General features: G+C 32.2%; 1 protein-coding gene across 7 annotated transcripts in view; it reads right to left on the reverse strand.

Moving 5' to 3' along the window:
- Positions 1-27,041, reverse strand: part of CtBP (C-terminal binding protein) — a 181,936-nt gene that overhangs the window by 30,116 nt on the left and 124,779 nt on the right. For 5 of the 7 annotated variants that reach the window (XM_085807541.1, XM_085807542.1, XM_085807544.1 and 2 more), the window contains 4 exons: positions 14,015-14,133; positions 9,864-10,008; positions 4,450-4,610; positions 2,990-3,134 (listed from right to left, as the gene is read on the reverse strand). In XM_085807541.1, coding sequence (XP_085663667.1) covers positions 2,990-3,134; positions 4,450-4,610; positions 9,864-9,912 — 355 coding nt within the window. In that variant the 5' untranslated portion in view covers positions 9,913-10,008; positions 14,015-14,133. Of the gene's footprint in view, positions 1-2,989; positions 3,135-4,449; positions 4,611-9,863; positions 10,009-14,014; positions 14,134-14,559; positions 14,579-22,236; positions 22,380-27,041 lie in introns of those variants that run through there. The other 2 variants (XM_035354203.2, XM_035354204.2) reach the window with 2 other exon arrangements.

Raw genomic sequence — 27,041 nt, forward strand, 5'->3', positions numbered from 1 at the left:
TCTTTACCAAATGCTTTCACAGTGCAATTGGAAGCATGCCCAGCTAGCAACGTGAAGGTTTGGAGTTTGAATCCCAGAAACTGCATTTTTACATTTTCTGCTCTTTAAATTAAAAAGTTCTGCAAGTGATACCTGACCTAAAATGTGGTGGGTAATAATTTGCACCAGTTTGAGTTGCTGATTTTTATGTTGCATTCTTTCAGAAAGCAATGAAAATTCCCCTACAGTTAGCCTGCTGCTCTCAGAACTTGCATGAAACTGTTAGTGCTCAATGGCACTTTGTTGCTCATGAGAAACAAGTAAAATGACCTTAAGCACAGTGGAAGAAAGCAATTAATACTAAAATGAATTTTCCAATACTAACAAACATGTTTTAACAAAATATTAATCTTTACACCCAGTTGTCTTAGGGAGCACTCTTCAATCTAATCTGATAGTGCAAAACCTTCCAGAGAGCATGTTTAGACCTGAAACAATATGGAGAAAAATTAACCATGAAGTTACTGAACTTTTCAGAAAAGCTGGAATTCACAGCAAATTTACTGTTAAACTGCCTCTGAATTTAATGAATAAAAAGAACATCAATCTTAAAGAACCATATAACTGTCATTATAATGTCCATTGAAAATGTGATACTATTTATCAATAAACTTGCATTAAAAAGATTATGCAATTAAAATTTCATTTGTTTCTGGGAAACATTTTCCTCAGTAAAAACTGTCATCTATCAGAACAGATGTGACAGAGAACTTGCAGAGCTGGCAACTGTGACACAGTAATCTCTTATGTGATAGATCTTCACATAGAGTGAAGAAAACATGTTTACATATTTCTGTCTAGACACAGAAAGAGGAAAATAGGGTAACATATAGCAGAAACATATAGATCTGTGCTTTTGTAGCTGTTTCTAGTCTTAAATCAGTGCCCTTCCAAGATTTGTATGCATACTGCATTTTGGTTTGGTTTATTTTAATTATGGCAGCCTAAAGAAAGGGATTACTCTTCACAGGTAAAAAGACTGGCATATGGCCCATATCTTGTAAACACACATTAAGCTACACCCGCGATGCTTCAGCAAATGGGCAAGAATAGTCTGTTATGAAAAGAAAGGGAACCAGTTACTGACCTTTGAGAAATCTTTACAAGGTCACAGTCAGTTTTGTTGAGATGCATTGGTTTGTTTTGTTCAGATCTTCCTGTGCCCTCTAATTTTGCACCCCAAGCAAACTTTCATTCAGCCCCTAGATCTTGAACCACCACAATAGATATGAAATGTTCTGCACAATATTTAAAATTTCAACTGCAGTTAATATATTCTAACTACAATATTATTATTGAATCATGAATGAATGGAGAATGCTTCATTAGCTGACTGTACTTTTGGATGACATGTAAAATATGCGAGATTTAAAAGTAGCTTATTATTTTATTACATATTTTCTGTTGTAAATAATTTTCTTGACACTGCCCCAGTTTGAGATAGCTACAGTATACAAAAGTTATTGCATATATTTCACACATAGAAAACAACTTATTTGATTTTTTTAAATACTTTTAAGTATTTCTATATGTAAGTCTTTTATAGTTTTCTCCCTTTATAGATCTGTCTTCTGAAGTGAAAATATATTATTCAGTTACAAGTAAAATTGCATGTAAAATAAGTCACTCTCCCAAAGCCTGTTTTTTGCTGTATAACAATGTAACCCACACAGAGTCTGTGATTAATTTTTAATTCTAACAAGATAGCACAACTAATAAACTGACATAATGTACTTCAGTGTTTTTCTTTAATTGGTCTCAAGAACAAGTACTTCAAATAGAATAAACTCATTCTGCAAACTGACAACTGCCATCACCAAAAGTTGTCTTCTATAAAATTAAATAAAGAAATTCAATTAAAAAACTAAATGAAAGAGCAAACATTTGATTTTGTTGATATAAATTTTTTGAGTAAAAACCAGATTTTACTCATCGCCAATTACACCTAATAAAATATAATCTAAAATTTTGTTTATAGACTTTTTTATTTGCACAACGATCAGTCGGAAGTATTAAAATAAAAATCGCCGACAGGAGGTGCATGAGGCTATTATTAATATGTTAAAATTTGAAAGTGTTAGAGAGTTCAAACAAAAGATTAATAATTTTCACTCAACCTCATACACTGAAAATGGTCTCAAACACTTCTGGAATAAATATGGTGACTGTGCATTTTAGCACTCGAAAGAACTAATTTTCCTTCTGAATAATTGGAGTGACCATTTCCAATAAAGTTTCAAATTATCCTTCACCTATTCTGATTATGTTTTTGTAACTTTGAATATCCTCGCCCCGAAGTTTCATTCAAAATTTGATTTAATGCTCCCAATTCATGACAGCGAGCTACCCAGTCACATTTTTGATTTCCTTTTCTTCTTCTTCCCTCCCACTAGAACAGAAATTAATTCATTTGAAACTGCTTCGCAAAAATCAAGTACTACAAACTTGTCCGTCAGTATCCATTTTGCAAACAAACAGAGGTGAGGTGTCAGTCCAGCTCTGATTGGTGTAAACAGTCCAGCAGATTATAGAGTTGTTCACTCTGTTCGAGATGCTCGAATCAGGGGCTCGCCGAAAGTCACTCGGATAAGTATAAACCGGCCTTAAGACATGCTGTACAACTATCAATTTTCTGTTCTTTATTTTGTAACAGTATAGATGAAGCAGAAAAATTCAACTAAGAATTGCAAACACCGGTATTTCAATTTTAAAACGAAATAAGACATTTTGCTTTTGTATGTAAGGCTGATATTACAATGATAAATTGTTTTATGTGACCTACATAAGCAAACAGAAAGACAGTACAATAGCATTTTCTTATATATATGTGATCTATGTCAAATTTGTGACAAAAAACACAGATTTTGGTAACATTTTCGAATTATTATCAACTAATCATTTTATTTGTTGAAAGCTTAAATATAGCCAGCCTGGTAATGGAAGGTCTTACCTAACTCTCCAGCCGCTTTTATATCTATATTGTCAACTCCTGAGCCTATACGAACTATGATTCTCAGTGCTTTAAATTTGTCCAAGTCTTCCTTTGTTAATGTTATTGTATGCCACATTAAAGCTCCAACTGCTTCATTTAGAACCTATCAAATAAACTTATAGTTAATGGAAATAAAATCGTCATAAATGTTTAAGACAGTGTAAATTTCTTGCAAGTTATTTTACATTTAATGATAGTAATTTCTAAAACAGTTTTCCATCATAAGGGGGGGGGGAACATGAACAATTTCTATGTGTATTCTCAAACTGCTACACATATATCATTGCAAATATGCCTGTACATTTGCAATTGACTGAAATTTAATATTAATCAAACTATCTGTCATATCTAATGACTGAAAACTATTTAAATATACACATACATTATATATACAATCAAATGTAAAAAAAAAGGCATAAGTTATCCAGTTTAATTATGTCAATTGTAGTAAAAAATTTCTTATTTTTTCTCTTTGTGAATGCTCAAGAATCTTCCATGAAAAATGCTAAATCTTAATAGATATGACTAACATAGAAAATTTATAAAACCTAACAGAGATGTGCACTTAAATATTTGTTTTTGATTGAGCAGATGATGAGTTATGAACATTCATTGTGCATAGAAATTGCCCAATTTATTGCAGTACTGAGTAACTGAGTATCATCATAATGATTTTTTGGCATATTAGGCTCAGTATCTATTTGGATAAAGTTTTGTATTAACACCCAGTCACAAATAATGCTAATGTTCCATCCAAAACTTTTCACCTTAATAGATTAATTTTCTTTTAATTAAGTCCTTTTTTTGGGGTTTTTTTTATAATTTTCTGATTATAGTTTACAACCTGTGTAATTAGTTGTGATACAAGGATCATGTGAGAAGGATTTACTTTGAAACAATGCAATTTTCAGAGATGTAAATTAGAAAAATCCTAGTTTTCTTTGAATAGTAAGAGATCAGTATATAAAGAAACCATCTTCTACTTAAGCTACAACTGGGAAAATTTTAACCTGACACTCGTGAACATACACTTTAGAGGAAAAAAACAGAAGTAATTCCAAACTGGAAGATTCCAGAGAGGTACACAGGTAGATCCAAGGATTTCTGGCAACTTTAAAAAATTTTTTTGGTATGACATCCTTGTATCACGGTACACTTTTACATATTTTGATGAGTAACTCTGTGCCTCTGCAAAATTAATCAGGAATAAAGCTCTTATTTGGCAACTTACGTGACAGCGATTGCAGACACATAGCTTTATTGTTACTTTCTCATTTAAATATACTACTAACAAAAGATTTAAAAATTCAAATAAAGAATGTTAACAGCATTATGAGTTTTTTAATAAAGTACATAATCATAGCGATAAAAAACATACACATAAAACTAGATACATGTATATGAATTGCTCTCCTTACTTTTTCATGGATTTCTTGTGTCGACTGTGCATCACAGAAAGCTACTGTTGCCACATCTTTGAGTATTGGCATTTCTACGGAGCAGTCTCTGCCATCCAAAAGAGCCACTAATGGTCGAGTATGCATAGGTCCGTTTGGAATGGTGGGAGCACGAGCACCAACTAAATTTATAAAGTTTCATTTTTTAAAAATAAATTTATAGTCATAATCATTGACTATAACAGCACAAACATGGTCAAAATAAAAATTCCATTCCATAAAAAATGCTTTGAAAGCACAGATATTTTCATATTAAGATTTTTAAATATGACATATGCTCTTGTTCATGTATAGCATAAATCATGTATTAATGATGATTATTTTTAGGAATAGCCATTGAAAGAGGGAGTTTTGAATATACAACTCATGCAAACAAAATCATACTGTAATAAATTTCCTTAGAGCTCAAGGACGTCAACCAACTGAAGTGTTTCATTAGATGATGGGAGCATATGGTGACACAAACATTCGAAAAAGAAGTGGTTGGTTGGACAAGTTTAATAATCTGAACAAACAAGTGATTATTCCTAGCCTGATCAAGCCCATGATTTTTGCCACAGAGAGAACTGTGCAATGGCAAAAGTGGCTATTCCTTTGGATGTCTCAAAATTTCATCCATCGTTTATCAATTCAACTTGAGGCTTGGGAGTGCAGAGAAGAATGTAAAAGATCCAAGGTATAACTAAAGTGCCTGCATAGCAGGTTCTCAGGATGCTGAAGAAGGTACAGAAGTTGGAGTGTTAAAGCTGTTATTTGAAGGCCATCATCTGTTAACAGTTGAAAGCCAACCTTCGTAATTTTATATGTAAACTGGAAACACCATGGGACACATGTTTGGTTCACCTATGTTCACTCCCACTGTAAAATCTGTGAAACACTCATCATGGATGTCTGTACATAATACACAAGGTGTAGTTGCTGCTACTATTGTAAATATATGCAAATGGGTTTCATTTGATCAACATATACATTGAAGTGACAAGAATCATGGGATATGTCCTAATATTTTGTCGGTCCTCCTTTTGCCCAGTGAAGTGCAGCTACTTGACGTGGCATGGACTCAACAAGTCGTTGGAAGTCCCCTGCAGGAATATTGAGCCATGCTGCCTCTATAGACATTCATAACTGTGAAAGTGTTGACGGTGCAGGGTTTTAGGCACGAACTGACCTCTCAATGATGTCCCATAAATGTTCGATGGGATTCATGTCGGACGATCTAGGTGGCCAGATCATTCACTGGAATTGTCCAGAATGTTATTCTAACCAATCAAGAACAATTGTGGCCCGATGACATGGTGCACTGTCATCCATAAAAATCCCATCGTTGCTTGAGTACATGAAGTCTATGAATGGCTGTAAGTGATCTCCAAGTAGCTGAAGTAATGAAAATGGCTACTCCAAGTAGCCATTTCCAGTCAATGATCGGTTCAGTTGCACCAAAGGACCGAGTCCATGCCATGTAAAAACAGCCCAGACTATTATGGAACCATCACCAGCTTGAACAGTGCCTTGTTAACAACTTGGGTCCATGGGTTCGTGGGACCTGCGCCACACTCAAACCTTACCATCAGCTCTTACCAACTGAAATCGTGACTAATCTGACCAACCCACGGTTTTCCATTCGTTTAGGGACCAACCAATATGCTCACGAGCCCACGAGAGTCGCTGCAGGCGATGTCGTGCTGTCAGTAAAGGCACTCGAGTCGGTCTTCTGCTGGCATAGACAAGGAGACAAATTTCACCGCACTGTCCTATCGGACGCGTCCCTCATTGATTTCTGCGGTTATTTGATGCACTGTTGCTTGTCTGTGAACATTGACAACTCTACGCAGACGTCGCTGGTCTTGGTCGTTAAGTGCAGGTGGTCGGGCACTGCACTGCCCATGGTGGGATGTTATGCCTGAAATTAGATACTCTCGGCACACTCTTGATACTGTGGATCTCGGGATGTTGAATTCCCTAACGATATCCAAAATGGAATGACCCATGCGTCTAGCTTCAACTACCATTCCGCATTCAAAGACTGTTAATTCTCGTCGTGCAGCCATAATCACGTTAAAGCCTCTTCACATGAATAACTTCAACACAAATGAAAGCCCTTCCAAAGCACTTCGCATTTATACATTTTCTACGTGCTACTACTGCCATCTATATATTTGCATATTGCTATCCCATGACTTTTGTCACTTCAGTGTACACATCAAACACTTAACCTGAAAAATTTACTACAAATATGTCAAAGTTCTCAAAATTTAATCCTGCTATGTTTCATGCTATGGAACAATCATTACAATTGCAAAAATTCCTAACTTCTATTTGAATACTCATTCATTTAACTGAAAAAATATGTAAATTTATTATCTAGTTTATAACTTAAATATTTATTATATCAAACACACAACCATGCACTGTTTTTAATATTACACACGTAGAACATTAAACAGCGGGATGAAAAAATACATTTCTTTAAAAACTCATCAAAGTACCTATATTAAAAATAATTATGATATAGCCCAATCTGTAAATACAAAAAATAATTTTATAACAGAATATCTGAAGGAAAACATTTAACATTTTAACTTTTGCATACTTATTGCTACAGCAGAGATTGAAGTATTTGAAAACAAAATGTTAAAAAAATAAAAGTGAACCTTCACAATTCTTCAATGTGAACCTTCACAAGCATACATTCTAAATACTCAGGGATGTGATGTTAATTATTGATTCAAATTTTTTTTCTCCAATGACTTAATACGTACTTTGCTTCTTAATAATGGAAAGGTATGATAATTTTTTTAAGAACCAGAATTTATATACAAACTAAACATTTCAGTAAGGTTGTTGCTAAAACTATCATAATACCATTTTCTAGCTAAATGGTAGCATAGGAGATGGAGCACAATACTACTTAAGAATTTCAATTACTTTTACATCTCATTTATATTACAAATTTACTTTAAATTTCTTTCCAAATTCTCCAGATGTTTAAACTGTCATTTAATCACATGTTTACAGATAAACCATATGACTGCACTTATAGAATACAAATGAATGAATTTTTAATTAATAAATTGAAGAATTTAAAGTGCTTTTACTCAGCTATACGAATACAACAGTATTACATGAAATTCTTCTCATATGGACAGTTAATGCATTAAACTCATTTTACAGAGGGGAAAAAAAAATCAAGCAAGTAAATAAAGATAAATAGCGATTTTAAACTCAGAACTTTCAGCCATATAAGATTTGTTAAAAAATGGTTTTTTGAAGTCATAAACATACATGCACGTACAGCTATTCTAATTAAATAGTTACAGAAACATAAATTATTAACAATGATAAAAATAAATCAAAATATTAAAATTTTAAACTAATGATAACAATCCTTACAATTTTTTTTTCCACTAGAAAAATATTTGAAAAGAATAAACATGTTACAAATTCTAACATCAAAGTTTACAAACAAGCATATAATGTTTCTGAATAAAATGTTAAATTAAATGCACTCTTAAGTAGGATTGTACTTATGCACATTAGACTAAATATGCATGGTCTTTTTTAATTATAATACCAAAGAAAATAATCACATTTAAAACATTTACATAGGTGACTTATTTGAATCTAATTCCAAATAACATTTTTTCATGTTACTTTGGTTATTTGGTAGTTTATTATTTTTTTTTTTTTCATTTTTCCAAATAACATCATTTTTTTATTCATATCCTTCTAAATAAACTGGAAGCATGATTAAGGGCTGGATAAAATTGTTACACTAATTGAGAGACAGTTAAAGAGAAATTTTAAATGTACTGACAAAAAAAAAAATGTAATGATTGAGCTCCAATCCCCAAAAAAAGCTTGAGTTATCTTCATCATTACAGAAAGTATGTCTGTAAACAGAAACTGAAATTTGTACCAAAAACAAGAATGATCAAATACTCACTAACTGTGACTTGAACAAAACAGCATGTAATGTGACTACAGTAGAATTCCAGTAATCTGTGCTCATATTTGGATGTAAAGAAATGAAATTTATTATAGTAAATTTAATACAATTTTTCTTATATAAATATGCAAATAAACTTAGAACAAATACATCTTGTACCTGAAACACATTTTGACTGAAGAGGATTTTTAAAAATTATTGAAATTATTTAGCATTTCTTGTCTATATATACATTCTTTTTATAGGAAACATGGTATGTAAATCTCTGCAAATTTTTTTATTTTTATATAAATCAATTTTTTGGATATATATTTCAATAACTTTTTTAATTAATTTTGAATTTGCGTGGTTGACAAGTATAAAGAATTCATCTACCAACTTTTCAGATATTGAGCTCATGCTTGCACTTCATACTTCTTATAATTAAATCTGAGATAGCATAAAATAAATTTGTGTATCATGAAAAGTAATGAATCCTGAAGTTACTAAAACATAAGCCCAAATCTTTAAAACCAATAGGGTTCTAAATTAAAATATATCATTTAAACTTGCTCTATAAAATCTTTCTTAAATGTTAGAAGGTGAAACAAATTAGTAAACATTATACCTGTTTCTTTGAAGAGGGAGGAAGGGAATAAAATTTGGCTTCAAATGCATTGTACATTTATAAAAATAAAATACACACAAACTACTATATTTGCATTAGTAATTATAAAAGTAAAAAGCAATTCATGAACTGCAAATTTTTTGATTTAAAGCAATATCATAATATTTAAACACAATTACAGTAAAAAAACTATAGAAACTAAAGGACTGTTTGTTAGCTTCCAAAACAATAAGTGCATTTTTAGGTTATTTATTATTTTGAAGAAACTTATAACACAGAAAAGAAAACAGATGAATACTGGTATTTTATCACATATACAATGCAGGAATATATTTCAGTATTAATATTATTTATGGAATGTACCACAATTCAGAATACTTCAATTAATTTAAAATCAAATCATGATAAATACTTACTTAAGCAAATGTTTATAGTTAGAAGTTTAAAAATTTAATAGGATGGGGTTACTAGTTGAGTAATTGCATCTTGTACAAAAATTTATAAAAAACCAAACATAATCAGTCATGCATGTTGCAATATTAATGATAAAAACAAAACAAACATTGGACGAACATTACTTTCACTGAATCTCTGATAAGAGATAATATAGGAAAGAGAAAACTATGATATCTTTTAAACCACCATATTCCATAAGAGGCTATGTTGCCATTTTAAATTTAAATTTTCACATATCTTGGATGATGCTCTGGACAAAACTTCTCTTGTTCCAATGCTTTCTGCACATTCTCACCTCTTTATTTACATAGCTTTCAAACTGAATGAGCAGTAGTAGTAATTTTCTGACTAAAAACAGACACTCACTGGGTGTTGCATCCATACGAGGCCGTTTGACCGGCTTCTTTTTGTCCATATGTGCAGACCACGTACTGACAAAAGGAATTGTGGCAGCTTTGTTAAAAACAAGCAGAAAAAATGCTTCACACTTCTCTTCTTTTCAGAGCAAATCCTGAAGGAAAAAATAAAATTGTACATCATAAAAAGAGAATATGTGCTACTTTAATTATACACATTTCGGTATCATTCATGGAATAAAAGTTAAATATTATGTAACAGAATTACCCAATGGCTACATAGAAAAATTTCATGACAATGTAAAAAAAGGTTGCAAGATTAATGACATTTTTATTTAAATTTTACTAACAGATAGCTTCCTTTGGATTGGTTCTTTTATGCCTCATTTCATCATGTACTCACTCCAAAGGTTTATGCAAATTTTGTCTCACATAAATTAAATTGAGAAGTAAAATAATAATCAGCATAACTCATAAAAGAAGCTTGGCTGCTGCTTACTTAGATACAGAAAGCCACTAATCAGAACAGACGTGAATGTTTGATGTTGATGGTTGGTAAGTATTGAAAGCTAGCTACACAGTTAAGTGTCATAGCTTCGTGTAGATTTGCTGGAGTAGTAATCTAGTTAATATACATTATTTAATATAAAGTTCCAATAAGCCACTGAAGGACCAGAGGTGATAGGTTGATTTGCATTAAGTCTCATTATTTGTAAGGAATAAAGATTTCATATTAATTTTTACATTCCTGTGTTGAATTTTAACCCACAGTAAAGATTAAGGAAATGTGATAATTCATCTTAACATGCAGAGATAGCTCTTAAGGGTAAGCAGTTAGTTACAAATAATTAAATTATGTAGTTAGATGTGCTTAAACATAATAGAATAAAATGGTTACAATATCTTTTTTTAATTTAAAATATATCCATTAAAAATCCCTAAGTAACATTTTACAGCAATTATAATTTATGATATTGATTCTAAAATTATATTAGTATAATTAAGTAATATTTGTTTGCCTTTTTAATTTAAAAAGTTTCCATATATTTTAGTTTACAGCTTCCTTCTCGAAGTTTACTTGTTTAATAAAATAAATGTATGTTGCCAATCGTCTGTGCTTCATCTCCTAATTTGTTAATGTTTCAACAGTGTATCTCTGATGAATAATTTCCTCTCTTATAAAATCAATTTTTTCCCAACAAGTTTCCTCTTCATTTTAGAATTTTCAGATTTAACTAAAGATATGTTTTTCTAAAGAACTGCTTGTACTTAGAATGTATAGAAGAAAAAGTTTTATTTCTTTAATGATATGAGTCTTTAGAATAAATATGAAATGATATAAGGTCAGGGTGGCAGAATTTAGGGCAGGTACTGAGGTGTGTATAATGCACTGGGACACTAAGATAAATCTTAAAAATCTATTGGTTTTTAATTTGTTGGCTTGCTTGAATGCTTCTGTCTAGTAGAAAGAGAAAAAAAATTAAGGACACACATGTTTTGTAGGTCTTTAAATCCTTCTAAATCCTCTGAAATGCTTGGTATAAAATCCTTACCAACCTCAAGAACAAAAAGGTATACGCTTTTCCAAGGTGAAGGAGTTCAGAAAAGTGTAAAGGAATTCTCAATAGAAAACTGATACATAATTAAATATTCTGACAGAATTACATGGGAGAAAAACTCCTATCATGAAAAAATATAAAAGATGACAAATAAAATTAATTGTAAAATAATAAAAGTAGCTTTTTTGTTTTATTCTAAAATGTCTTTCAGATACTGTGCTTTACATTTATAGCATTTATTATTTTGCATATTTTTCAGAATCAAAATATCCCAAAGTCACAAAAATGGGAAGTAATGTCATTTTAAAATAGGGCAAGAGAAAATAAAAATGTTTTATTTTAACATCATTTTGAAATATAATTTTAATATATTATTATTTTTACCATACTTATAAATGTTGTCATATTTTAAAAAAAAAAAGGGGGGGCCCTAAAAATTCCCAGATCTCGCACTATAAAGTTTTGTACACAAACTCATCTCAAAATCGCCAAAATGGTGATAAGTTGGCAAATTTGACGTCGTATAACAAAAGGACCTGTATTTCAAAAAAAAAAAAAAAAAAAAAATTATTTTTTATAAACTTCTCTCGCGAAAAGGATATAATTTTGAAATGTTTAGGTTTCAATCGAGGCTGCTCCCCATGCCTAAAACCGGAGCCAACAAATACATATTTGTAAATGCATGGTTAAAAAATATTTCTGCATAATTAAAATGAATTAATTCAAACTCAAAATGGCAGTCGGAAAAAAAAATGGAAATATCAGATAAGTAAAATTAAGTGAATTTTGCCGATTTTGGCCGAAATTAAGACATTTAGGGATCAAAAATAGTTTTAAAAAATATTAAGGGCCCTTAAATTTAAGGAATGTAACACACTTAGCCACTTTAAAAGCTTTAAAATTACTCCTTCTAGCAACATAAATATCAGTTTTCTACTTAAATAATTTAAAAGCAAAATTTTTTTAGGTTATCTGATTGAGTTCACATTGAGAAAACGTTAACACTTCAGATTACGAAATGCAAACTATTCCATAATGCATTTTCTTGAAAAATGTATTTAAAAATCGAGATTACTGCTTTTCCGTCGCTAACATTACACCTGCAATAATAGTCTTTAGGGGAGCCTACTACGGCACCGAAGGGCTCGGGTTCGAATCCCGTTGAAGACATGGATGCTTATGTATAGTGTCGGCATGGTGGCACTCTAAATATGCGGCGAGCCGAAAGTCCTCGCGTGTGGGAGACCCCCCGGACTCCCCCTCAAAATTGGGGGGTGGAAAATAGAACTCCAATCTCTCTTCGGAGTAGGCTGTGACAACCATTGTTCCATGTAAGGGCATGTGGACAAGACAACAACACCTGCAATACGTGTTAATGATGATTCACAGCAAATAAAATCTTCAATTTCAATTCATAAAGTAAATCCTTATTTTTTGCCACGCTCATTTTTACTTATGCAAAATAAAGAACATTGTTTTTAAGATTAAAAAAAAAAAAAAAAGAAAGAAAGAAAGAAAGAAACCTAAGTAACAGGAATGAAAGAATTATTTACATTTATGCACACAGAAGAATGCATAATGAAAATGATTAGTTTAATCTGCAAAGACTAAAATTTTCACGTTAACCATTGGAATTATAAATTAGGCAAGAGTTCCCCCTTATATTTCTAGGCAACTCAAGCAAGCATTAAGTTCTCTTAAGTACTGCTTTTGTTCAACATTCCGCCCCCTCTTTCTATTATAATACTGGATACATTTCTAAAAAAAACTATTTTCCGTTCCTCATTCGAGCAAAAGTAACGGAAATTAACTCCTTCCTTTGGTTTAGTGCAAATGAGAGAAAGCTAGTTAAAAGTTTCCCCTTGTAAATATTTGGCACTAAATTTCTCTTTGGCTTTGTGCCTCGGGCATAATCGGTAATATTGCGCTTTCTGACCTGATCGACCACAGATAGCGCGACACTTTTTGGCAATATGCCAAAACACTTAAGATACCCACCCAAGTAGGAGCGTCAGGTCAAAAAGAGGCTGTGGGGATTTCAAGAACGTGTTTTTACATGTTTATTTTATGAGGATGAGGCTGTTAATACGACTTTTTACATAACTTTTATCAATCAAATCATTTGTTTCTGTTTTAACCATAATGAATTAGAACAAGAAATAAAATTAATTATGCCTCACTGAGTAAAATGTTCATCCTGTTTATTAAATAAATCGGTCAAGTTTAAACATGCGTATTTATGCACAATAGTCACGATTTTAACGATTCTATGAGCATTCTGGTACAAAACCTCAGTTTTGGCAAGGCCATCTCAAACGGCAATCGCTGCACCCCCTTTACTGAAAAATATTACATTTGAATATACAGTATACTACATGCTAAAGCCATTTCTTCAACAGAGCCTGTATGCTGCAGTTTACAAACACAGAATCAAAGCACATTTTCCCAAAACATAGAAATGAAACCACATAACTTTTCAGTGAATAATATTCAAACTGAAATATTCTTAAATTACTGAGTATATTGAAAGTATCAGGCATTATAATATCTAAATATCAAACTCGTTATCAATTAAATTGAGGAAAAAAATCTTTCTTCTTACCAGCGCAGTGCTTCTTTTTGAAACTGGAGTAGCTATAATACATAAATAGGCAGAAAACGTATCCCTTTGCATATGTAAAAGCATCAGGCTCTCATATGTGCATTCCTCCAGAACAACTTCTGAAAGGAAAAAAAAAATAGGATGAAAAATTTTAAAAGAGCTACATACAAAACGAAATAAACATTTTGAAAATTTTACGCCTAAGAAAGGTAAAACAAACACAGAAAATTTGTTTAATAGAAAATATACTTGATATTAATTATTCCATATTAAAAAAAGAAAGGAAGGAGGAAAGTAAGGAATGTTTCATGCTAAGAAACTAGTTTGAAATTAAGAAATCGTATAAAAGGTCATTCACTCAGAATCCTACACTACCATCCTTCTAAAAGTGATGCAACTGTTTCAAAAACTAACTGCATCACCATCTAAGCACAGAAACCTTCACGCTTAAAATGACTCCATTCTAGCAACTGGTCACGCTGCACGTGACAGCTCATGCTTCATGCAGGATTAGCCTTTCCTAGAAATTCTGAGCGCTGACTCACAATCAATATGAATATTCCTTTAAAAGATCGCCACGTCTTCTCCATCCTTAACGTTCTCCATCTGTGATGGAGAGAGAGAGAAAGATGACTCCTCTCCGCTTCCTTCTCACAAACCGATTCTCCCAACAGTAGCTTTATCCTCGCACTTTAACACACTCATACATACACAGAGGACACCGGTTTTTCGCTACATCGATTTAGGTCGCGCAAACGTTACGCCACTCTTTTATGATATTACGACCAATGGCTGCCCCAAATGAAGCGCCTTGTTACGGATCTCCCAAATCGAACGATAGAGCAGCACAGGAAGGAACGTCCTGTTCGTCTTCCGTAGCTTTCGCCAATCACAACTCCAGGGTGAGAGCGTTAAAGAGTTGTCAATCAATTAAAATTCCATTCGGCAGTACTCTAATGCAAATGTGATTCTCATAAGTCTGCCATGGAGCATTATAAAATAAGGTCATGTAGGATGTAAAGCCGAACAATCATTACTTCAAATTACAGCTAAAATGAGGGCCTTTGAGAATTAAAATAAATAAATAAATAAATAAATAAAAATCGATACTATTCCTTAACACACTCTAGTTAAATATGAAATACATTTCAGCGTTGAAAACAATCCTCTGATCATTCGTACGAAATATTATTAAAACAATATGATTTACCTTCCTTCATAGTGTTAATACATAAATATTTCAAAAAGGCTATTATATGGTAAAAAGTTGTTACCAATCCATTTCGAATAAAACCATTTAATATTATTTTAGTCCCATTTAATTGCCAATCATTGGTTTTGAATATAAAATTAAGCAATCAGTAAAATAATCGGCCAGAAAAAGGTAGTCAGGGACCCTAGGCACAAGATCTTCTCGAGACACTAAATACACAAAATGAATTAGAAGCAAATACTAGGAAAGTTTCGGGAAAAAAAAAATTCCTGCCCCCCCCCAATAATGTTTATACAAAAACTTTTAATGAATGGAATGTCAAGAGATAGTTCTAAGGAATAGTACTTAACTCAAATTATTACATTAGAACAGCTGCAGTTATTCATTAATGATGACATAATAAATACTACTATCATCAAAATTACCACTTGATTTCTCAGACTTACAATAAATAAACCGCTTTTTGAATTTATGGCGTACTTCAGAATCAAACAGGTCATCACTATCTCCTTTAAGAATTCATCTTTATTTTCTTATTTTGTCATTCTAAATGATGTGTTTTTCGACGACAGAATGATGAATTAACACTCGAACACTTTATAACTTTCAGTTTTAAGACAAGGCTAACTGAAATAACTCTAAATTAAAATAAATATAAAAAGTACGCTCTAAAGATTGATGCTTAGTAGAACGGAAAGTTTGTCTATATCGAAGAAAACTTTTCCGAATCCTTCATAAAACTGATGAAGAAACAGGAACTGGATTATTTAATTTAGGTTCCTTTTAACTTTAATTCCAGTTTTGACTGAAAGCTCCTTCAAGGGCATGGGGTTGCTGATTAAAATCAAGACATTTTAAATTTATTCTTTAGCACAATTATTACAAAAATGCCCGGTAGGTTTTTGATCACTTTGTGTGGGTTATCTGAGGTGGGCTTAAAGCGAATTTTGTATAGAAATCTACTCTTAAAATTTTATAAACTGAGCTGGGTGTTGCAAATAGAATCCTTAGCTGACAGAACTGAAAAAAGATTAAAAATTTTAAAGCGTTTTGCGGGTTGCTCCTGGTCAACACTACAGCAAAAGCATTTATTTTATCGGTCTTTTGCTGCTGCTGTGAGATTTTGATCATAGCTCCAAGAAACTTAATAGAAAAATTGGAAATCTTACCAAATCATGTCCTAAGACTAATTATTGGGGCGTTTACCGCTCCAATTGTCTTTACGTTGTCTTTACGCCCCAATTGTCTTTACGACAATCTATAGTTGTAATGCTCTTTCTTTACAAGCAACAGATTTATTGAAATTATATTATCGAAGAGAAAGCGATGACGCTTTTTGAGAAATTAATGAGAATTGGGATCCCTTTTTAAAATTTTGTAGAAATGACCATACGAATCTTATAATCGAAGAGTATTAAGGATCGAAGAGGAGGTTTTCTTTAAAAAATTTACGATTATTTAGATACTAATATAGTGGCCTGTCGTGTTTCAATTTGTAATCTTCGGAATTCTCATTCAGTTTTTGCACTGCTAGTAGTTTTTTTCGCAAAAATTCGGTCTCGCAAGAGTCCGAGCTGGTAACACTGACAGCCAGAGCTGGTAATATTCATGGCAAATGGGTTGGTTGCGTACAACTTCGGAATTTTCCCATGTGTAACTCGAATAAGAGACAGTTCGTTTGGTATATTCTCCACGAAAGCATCCTTCCTAAAGAAAACAGCTTAATATACTTTATTGTAATTGACTGATTAAAGAAGTCGCCTTTAAAAATAAACATATCTTTTATCTGTTAAATTAATTTTTATTGTAAGAAAGATTTATTTGAACAGCGGAATATAGTATGCCAGCAAATTCCATTTTAAATATGACCAATAGAGTGGCTGTCGGATAATTTATTGTTATAAATCCCTACCATATACGCACTTTTTTTAAGTTATTCAGATTTAACGTCGCTTCATGGCTTTCTCTTTACTTTATTCCGCTTCATCAGTTAACTCTGTGGGCTTTAATGTGTTAAATTTCGCGAATCTTATAGGTGCTTCTGTTAATTTTCATTCACACTAATAAACAAGTATGCAACCTTAATTTATTCATTTTGATGTTTTCATTTCAGTTTTTCCTAATCTTTAAATCAACCGCTTTATATGGTTCACTGTTTTCTCTTTCATCAGTTTTTTTTAGAATTTTTTAAAATTTCTTTAGGAATAAAAATATTTTTAAATACATTCTTTCTATCAGTTACTTTAGAATCAAAAGAATGAAACTAACAACTTTTAAAAACACATTCTTTTAAAACAGAAAACTTTTAAAACACATTCTTTTATATCGATATCAGTTATATTAGAAGTAGTCAAAATGCTTTGTCTTAAATCGTCAATAAAAAATTCAAAATTATAAATCTTTTTCCTTTTCTTAAAATTTCTCTGGTACTCATTCTAAACAACTTATTTTATGGTTCCATTATAAACAATAGAATAACTTAAAAAAAGAGAGATAAATATTGCCTTTCTTTATATGTTCACATTCCAGTCTTTTCAGACAACAAGGCTGACTAATGTGTCTATTCAGATAATCAGTCTAGCAATATGTGTAACTATAATCCAGATATGCCCGCAAAAGAAATCAATAGTACATTTCCGCGCAGATTAAATATGAATACAAGAAGGTGTTGGTGTATTTAATTATGGCAAAGCACACGAGGGCTATCTGCCTAAGGGGAGGGATGCCTTTCGTGGAGGACTTTCTAAGGGAACTGGCTCGTATACACGTTACACATGGGGAAAACCACGAAAACGCCCATGCAGCCAGCCCGTTCGCGGGATTCGAACCTCGGACCGAACTACCAGTGTTCAGCGACTTTACCGCTCAGCCGCTGGTGGGCCCTGAATACAAGAAGACAAAACCTTACGTCTTGTTCAAAGCCACATGTAACACAAAAATAGGAACAAAATATTCCTATAATTCCCTCATACTCCAATAAGCTCCGTAAAAGCTTATTGCTTACATTTGCATCGTATCGCCTAAACGCAATACATCTGTTGCTAAAAATGTAGACATTTGCGTCGCGGTTCATATTCAGTTAGCAGACCTTAGTAGCATTCTTACGGTATCTAAGAGCAGTTAAGACCTGTAGTTTAGAATTACTGATATCAGCAATCAGGTGGACTGTTTTATAACATAAAATTCTTCCACTATCTCTTAATGTGTCCAAAAATTTAAAGTTAATAAATATATTTTTCTTTCTTAAAAATGAATTTCTAAATTTTCGCAGCTAATTTTTCGCCCTTTCAAGTTATTTACCTGAGATTGCCTCACCCTTGGCCCGGCTCTCCTAAATATACAGGTCTTCAATATACATGCATATATATATTAGTATATATACATGCATATATAGATTAAACTAATTTAAATTATTTTATTTAAAAAAAGGAATAAAAATAGTACGCATACTGGAAATGATAAAAACAAATTACAGTAATTTAAAATAATTTTAAAAACAAAAATGAAAAACATAAGATCTGAAAAAAAGAAGCGACAAGCTGAAGAGCTAAAAATTCCAAACAAAGCACTACTCTAATTTTTTTGGGGGGGAGGAATACTTTATATCTTTCAGAAAGAAACGTTGTTTTGTATTTCGACACTGGAACCCGGCAAATTGTTTTAATTCCATTCATCTTCTTAAAAAAGAACAAAATTAAGACAATCTCGTTTTCAGTTTATCGTTTCATTTCCCCCCTAATCTTGTGTCTTCCATTTATAGTTTAAGAAATTATTTTAAACTACAGTATTTTGTTTCTACCATTGTTTAATCGTTTCTGCATTTGCGCATTATTATTTTGCATACAATGGCAGAATCCATAGGATGAGAAAAAGTTAAAAGTTCATAACAATAATAATCACTTTTAATACTGCTCCCCTCTTTGAGATTGCTTGCTACCACTTAGCAAAAACGTTTTACACAAAAAAAATTCAGTTAAACAAAATTTTTGCGAGTTATGTTCTACTTAGTTACAATAACTTACTAGTTTATTATTTTAATCGAGAATTTTATACCATTATTTTTTTATTTAAAATATTTTGTACTACCTAAAACAAAAATATTTTCCTGGAGAAATTTCATAGCAATTAACAATTCTCATTATGTTTAAATTTACGTTCGCAAACGTTATTTTTTAACTTAACCACAAACATAACTATATCACTGCAATACAGGTGCAACTCTATTCCACTATCGTTTAATGTAATTTAAAACTATCAACAATTAGGAATCATCCATTTGGCGGAGATCCTAAAATAGAACGGGCCCACCAGCCACAAAGCGGTAAAGTCGCGGAACACTGGTAGTTCGGTCCGAGGTTCGAATCCCGCGAAAGGGCTGGGGCTGCATAGGCGTTTTTTTTATGTGTAATGTGTATACGAGCCAATTTCCTTTAGAAAGTCCTCCATGAAGGCATCTCTCCCCTTAGGCAGATAGCCCTCGAGACCTTGCCGTAATCAATTAAATCAAAACAAACCAAACCTAAAATTAGAATAACAAGTTTCTTCACTTTTTTTTATTACTATCACTCGTTGATTTTGTTAATTATGTCACAATAAATCATGTATTTTTCGTAAGTGAATAAAATTTGTACCTTTTCCTAAATTCACTGCTCTGCCGATACCTATTGAGTTTACAAAGGATGCTGTTCCTCTCGCAGTTTTGTTTCGTATTTCAACCTTCATTTGAAACTATAATTTCTTTAAGAAAGAAATTGCGGTAATTTTCACCCCAGATTTTTTTTAACTGCTTTTAATGTTTGAATTATTGTATTCAGGAAAACGAGGTTTCCTTTCCGATTTGGTGTACATTTTGTTTTTTAACGAAAACAGGCACAAATTACGCAATAAATAAATAGCTGCCGGCAACATCTTTTAATTCCCAATTTACAGTAGAAGATCGTATGAATTTAAACACAAATGCAAGCAAGACACCGATTTTTTAATATTAAAACCTCTTTCTCTTCATTGTCAAAACTAAAGAAAATTTCTATACATGTCTTACAGCAAATTTTCCCTTTCCATAAGCTCGAAATGATTACTGTAGAATACAGTTGTATTAAAAATGAAACTTCAGTTGCGAAACTTAAGCAAGCCAAACTTTCATATTAATAACAATGGATAATGTTAATCCTCAAACATGCCTTAAGAAATACTGATAAACGCGATATCAACTTCATAATACCTGTTTAAAAATGAGATTATTTTTTCGCGGAATTCTCGACGATTACATATGAAACAATAAAGAAGTTAAATAAGACCGAAATACTAACCTCATAATAGACTTTTCGATACTATAACACGTTATCTATCCTACATCAATCATTACTGGTCAATAACTGTTACATACGATGAAGTGAAACAAGAAACGACTGCTGAGCAAATTCAGACGGCTTCCAAGATAAAATGATAAGAGCAACAAAGTAAACGTAAATCTACGACAAAATGTATCCATATTCTTTGGCGATAGTCACTATCATATTTTAAAAGAAAGGCTGATATATTACTTTCGTTTCAGATACTTGCTTCGGTCTTAATGTCGAATGCTTAGAAAACGGTGCACTCTGTTGTTTATTTCTAACTTATCAGAAATCGTAATTTCCAAGCAAACTCGAACACGCGATGGGAAAAAAGAAAGAATATCGACTTACCCATACACACAGTACATTGACTCGCTCAGAAACAACAGAGTTAAAACGGCAGGCTGCGATATCGCAGAAAAAAAATTGCTGACGACCCTCAGGCTGTTAAGTAACTGAATGCTAAGTAAAAATTCCACATAGTTCTACGAAGCAGCATGCAGGACATAAACTGGTGTGGAGAGCCTCCACCGTTGTCGGGATGCAATTCAACCCCCCTTACCCCCAGTCTTGTTTTCCTCCCTAACGCATTCCGTGAATCGACACCCCGGTATCTTATAATGCCTCTGAACTGAACCCCTAACTGACAAAAACGAGGCCCATACACGCCACTGGCAAGCGCCATTTCGTTTTGAAGTGCCTCGCTGTGAAGAAAGTGGCTTTATAATTTTTGTAGAGCTTTAAATTCAGAAAAAAAAAAATTCAAATAGATTTTCGTTAAACAGGTCTACTGATATTTTTTCCTCTAACAATAAAATGTCTGCGTTCGGAAAATGAAATTCTTACAAATTTCTGTTGAAAATATGTGAAATGCGTACACTGTTGTAGGCTCACAGCAACAGGATGTAACTTCATTTCTTAATTCACGCTTAAACAGCATCAAAGTATATACTGAGATAACATAGTTAAGTTTTAAAGAGAAGAGGGAAATAACAAACCGTGTTTAGTAAACCCTCCAATTTTATGTTACTTTCCTAATTAAAACAAAATACTATCATTAATAAAATTAAGATATATCTGTCAAGTGCATCTCGTTTATTTTTTTCATTTAATTATCAGCTGAATAATTACTACACAACATAAAACTTTAAACAGATTCTGCTACACAGAACAGATGAGCTCATGTTGCAGGTGCTATAAAGAGAGACTTATGCTATTTGCTTTACAAATTCTACAGATAAACTCATCTTGCAGGTACTATAAAGAGAGACTTACGCTATTTGCTTTACAAATGCTATTTACCCAAGCAAAACAAAAAGAAAGCAATGTAGGCAAAAATCTGAGCTTACGATAAAAATAAGAGCGACATAAATTATTAAATACAGAATATCATAACAATGCATTAAAACCTTTCTAAAATTCAAGTGGCAACAGTGACATAAATGAACACAGAGTACTCTTAGCAACCGGTAATCAATTTGATCATCTCATTAAAAATCAAGGAGCACGCCCATCTCACTAAAATGCGGTTTTAAGACTATAACACATAAATCGTGATATTAATTTCAATTTTGTAACCGTAACATAATGAAATAATATAACGTGCAAATAAGACAATTCCGTTGGCGGCGTTATTAAAAAGAATCACAGAAAAACAAAATAAATATACTTACCGGACGAACAAAGATGATCGGCAACAATGGTACGCGTAAATCCACAGCAACGCAGTGGTAGAACCACATGGCTCATCTGTTTCCCAGGTTTGTTGGAGGAAGGAAGCCAAGACCGAGCAAGCAAGGCCTATTGTAATACGTTAACAATTCAGCGTGGAAGGAAAAGGGGGGGCAGAAAAAATAAAAATAAATTGAAGGGAATGGATTGGTCGACGCCTATCTCAACCTTGCATGACGTGCATAGAAGATACAGAAAGGGGGAAAGGGCGGCGAAGAGCGACAGACAAGACTTACGACTGTAGGTTACCTGAGGCTGTCTAATACCGTGAAGATGGAAACGTGAAACTGAAAAATCAGACTGTACGTTAGTATTCTCCAAAATACTTGGATGTTCTACTTCAAAAGCAGAAAATATTGAAAAAATCTTTCAAAGAGATTATTAATAAAATTCACCGTGGTCTTTTTCTAATGATCAATTACAATTATTAATTATCCTGCTTTAAATCCAGTCTTTTTCGAAACGTGAGAAAGATCAGTCGCTCATCTCAATACTTGTTTGCAATGAATCAAAACGTACAAAATAGGTAGGATCCTTCATTTGATTAATTATAGGTGAGGCATTTTCAATTCTACATCGTAATCTGCAATCAGTTAACAATTATACAGTTTTTAACTGCATTCAAAGGTATTTCCAATGTTGAATATTTGACTTAGATGTCTAAAAATACGCATAAAATTAAATGCTAGTACTCGATCACTCAATATTTAGATATAGAAATTACGGATGCCCTGAAAATGTTATATTTGCTCTTCTTACAGCTGTGATAAGGACGTCAGTTAGAGTAATACTGAAACAACTCCGTAGCCCACATTCAAATATCTGATAATGCGGTTAAAACATTAAACGCTATACCCACAGCAATAACCGGCCACAATATACGCATTACAATTTTATTTATTACAGAGCTTTGCTTCAAAGCGAGCATATATAACTTAATTCTTATTTCAGATGAATTACAGCACAGTGAAAGAAAATGAAGAAATCTGATTTTAAAACTTCAAAATAATATAAATATATATACTATTCCATTGCCTAATAGTCTAATTACAGAATGAAATTTTATAAAACCTTGCCATTAAAGCCCAAAGTTTTATGCATTTCCCAGCGTTCATAAAATTATATGTGATTTTTTTATCTTATTAGCGAATAAACGATTATTATTAGCGAAAGTACATTTTTGAAATAATGAAGCAACAGAAAATTAGTCGACCTTTGCTTCGATACAGCCTAGCTACACTGCTTCCCCGCGATGCATCTGCGCATAAACGAAAACACGCAAACCGTTCCATGAGGAATAATTAGTTGTGCAAAGATGCGTCAGTTTATTTAATGTTTTGCAAGAACTCGCAGCGGTCTCTCGTTTTTTAAACACTGCACGGCCAACAAGCAACCATAAAGCACACAAAACACACATTAAAAAAAATTCTTGTAATGCAAACGATTATGGTTTTCTCTGACCTTGAGATTTGGGGGTATGCATTACTTTGCTTTCTTTTTCCTTTAATGCCGTAGATGGAATTGGGAAGTGTGGAAAAACTAGAAGCTAAAATAGTGTCTAAATATGGCTGCTCATAGGTTAATCCTCAAGAAACTGCGCTGCCCAATAACGCACTGAAGTTGAGGAAAACTATGATTGATTAGCTTTACATATCGGACATTGTGCTTATCGTGGGTATAGGAATGATTCAAAGAAAAAAAGCACCGTAAAGATAGTCCTTGTTATCTCCAAATGTTTTTTGAATCGACATACTCGTACCTTTCCATGAGGTTTCTACTCATCTCGTCTCTTAGTGAAGACATCACTTAAAAACTTAATGTTTAAAAGAATGCCATTGTTATGTGATGTTAATACAGTAAAATCAAATAATAATTAGAAAAATGACTTTTCTCATTTTCATTAAAAAACGCTTTCGAAAGACTAAATTTGCAAGCTTCACAGTTCTGAAAAAAACTGGTTATGACATCTAACTCAATCTACACCTACTATGAGACTTCTTAAGGAAGACTGAATCATATCCATGTTACACACGAGGAAAACTACGAAAACACTCGTGAAGCCAGCCAATTCGCCTGGAATCCAACCCAGGGTCGAACTGCCTGTATTCAGAGACTTTATCGCTCGGTATTAGTGGGTCTACCTGCTTGCACTGGGTTGCGCTCGCTATGTTTTTGAAATGTTAGAGAAATTTGATGTAGCATATTTTTATAAGTTGTCATAATAAAAATAATTAGCATAATTTTTCTTAACTACTTATTAAATACTGCTGTATACCTTTTCTGTGCGCCTGTAATTCGTGATGGAATGTTTTACTATAAAGAGTTATTAAATTTCATTTCATAAAATGTAATTTTCTAATAATTGTACTCTTAACGTTTATAAATATGTTAGTTGAGCATTTGCACCTGATTGTTTAAATGCATAAAATCTTTTGGCGTTAAAAAAAAAAAAAAAATCAAGCTTGATTTTAAAAACACCTGCATGTAATAAATCCATCTATTTGCTTTTTATTTCATCATTATCTTTAGGGAAATGCTCGACATAATCGATAAGTTTACAGGAAGTTCTAAAGAAAATACTACTCTAGGAGGTTCAATATTAAAACACAAGCTACATCATATTTACTGTTTGCAAATACATGATCATAATTATTTAGTAATTCTTTCAAATAGTTAGTTACACAAGAATTTTCTCATTATAGTTAATATGATTGGCATAGTCTTTTCGTTATGAGTATTTTCACATAAATATAAGATATTTTTCTTAAAAGGATTATTTGGCATACATCTTTGCTTTAACTTCTCTTAAACTGATGCACCTCATAATCAGCGAAATTCAAGTGCAATTTAAACAAGGAAACACAGGATGAGGGTAATAATAAATAATTTAAATGAGAATTTCCCGCATAAAACGTAACATTTCTTCTTAATCTTTCAATTTCACATAACAACTTAATTTAGTGACGGGAAGACCAACAGATTAAAAACAATAACTTTAAATTTCAGTTTCAAGAATTTCAAAATTATCAATGCAACAAATGTTCCCAGAAATTACATTAACCTGGCTTCCGGTATTGATAATAGCAGGAAAATTATTACTCCCTACCTTAATATTTAGCTTAAAATTTTGTCATTTTTAGGTGATGTTTGATTTTGATAAGATGGACGTCGATAATTAATGAGATATATTGGGAATATGGTTATCTTAGTGGTGGTGGCTGAAAATTTCTTCAGACTGGATTTAGAGGCAGATAAGATCTAGGGTTGAATGGTCTTGGAGCAGGATATTATGGATACTTGAAAATATGAATGATGAACTGGCGCTTTGTGTTTCTTGAGGTAAGCCTGAAGCTGGAAATAATTTTCTTGCTAGGAAAATCGAATTCTGAACTGAGATTATACTTTAAACAGATAGTAACAATTAGTATTGCTCTGGTAAACCCTGGGTTAGAGTCAATAAAAAATTTGATTCATTTAAATGCAATGAAGAACGTAACTTAAATTTCTGGCGGATAATACTTGTCAATGTCTTTAAATTTGTTGCATGTGACTGAAAAAGTCCATCAGAGGTGAAATGTTCGGGTTAGAAATGTTGTATTTAAAGGAATTTTTAATAAGCCTCGGCTACCAAAATAGTGACTTAGTAAGTTAGCTACCTTCCTTCCTTATCCATCACACGCACATATATAATTTGCAGCGAAATACAAGTAGAAAAACTTTAAGGAATTTCAAAATTTATTTTAGAAGGACTTAAAAAGTAAAATCATGCGCTATCACTGCTATTCAATTTAATACAGAAGATAAAGTGAAAAATTATCTCCTCTGAATGATAAAAGAAACGAAATTTAATTTTAATACAATTAAACTTCTTAACTAGAAATCCAATATATCTACGAATAGCTGGAAATCCATTATATCTACGAAAGTCATAAGGTACACAGTACTCAATCAAATTAACAGAATTAAAAACATTTGTGCAGAAGCTGACGACTGAAAAGATGAGATTGTTTTACTTACACAAGTACTTGAAGAAAATAACATATATACAGAATTTAGTAACTATTTTCTTATGAAAGCCGTACAGGAGGGTAAAGAGTGTCTTGTTGGTTTAAAGATTTATATACTTTTTAATTATACAGTAAAAAAATTTCTGCATATATTCTGACCTCCATCCTTTTTAGATGTAATTTCCCTCTTTCTGCACAGATTTTCAGCGGAGATAATTATAAAATTATCAGTTTTACTCTACATTTCTTCATTTTTACTGTTCTTATCAAACAGTTTTTATAATGATTTTCTGTCATTTTATTTTGCTGATACATCCCACACTGTGAGAAAATTCATGAAAATTGCAACCCCCAACCCTGTCTCAGTTTGCATGCCAATACAGAAGCTAGTAACATAAGGGTAAAATGGACTCTCCCAAACCTTAATCATGGCAACCCTTAGCGGTTTCAAACATGTTGCTGCGAACGCGCCATTTTTAAATCACCTTTCGTTAGGGCAAAATGTAAGTAAAATTTACAATTGATTCTGTTTTGTTAATATGTAAAAACCAGCAGTTTGTTTGACTTGCATTTGTATATTTCTTTCATTTCATTTGCTTCTCGATTTTTATTTCATTTTTTCCATATATTTTTCCAATTAATCTTATTTTTATGTATTGTTCTGCATGAATACTACCTTTTATTTTTATTTATTTTTAAAATTAATTGTAATTAATTGTCTATCATCGCTTCGGGGATTT

The sequence above is a fragment of the Stegodyphus dumicola genome, chromosome X1, assembly GCF_044657685.1.
Source record: "Stegodyphus dumicola isolate Sdum_Otavi_A_Nest chromosome X1, ASM4465768v1".
Classification (NCBI taxonomy): Eukaryota; Metazoa; Arthropoda; class Arachnida; order Araneae; family Eresidae; genus Stegodyphus; species Stegodyphus dumicola.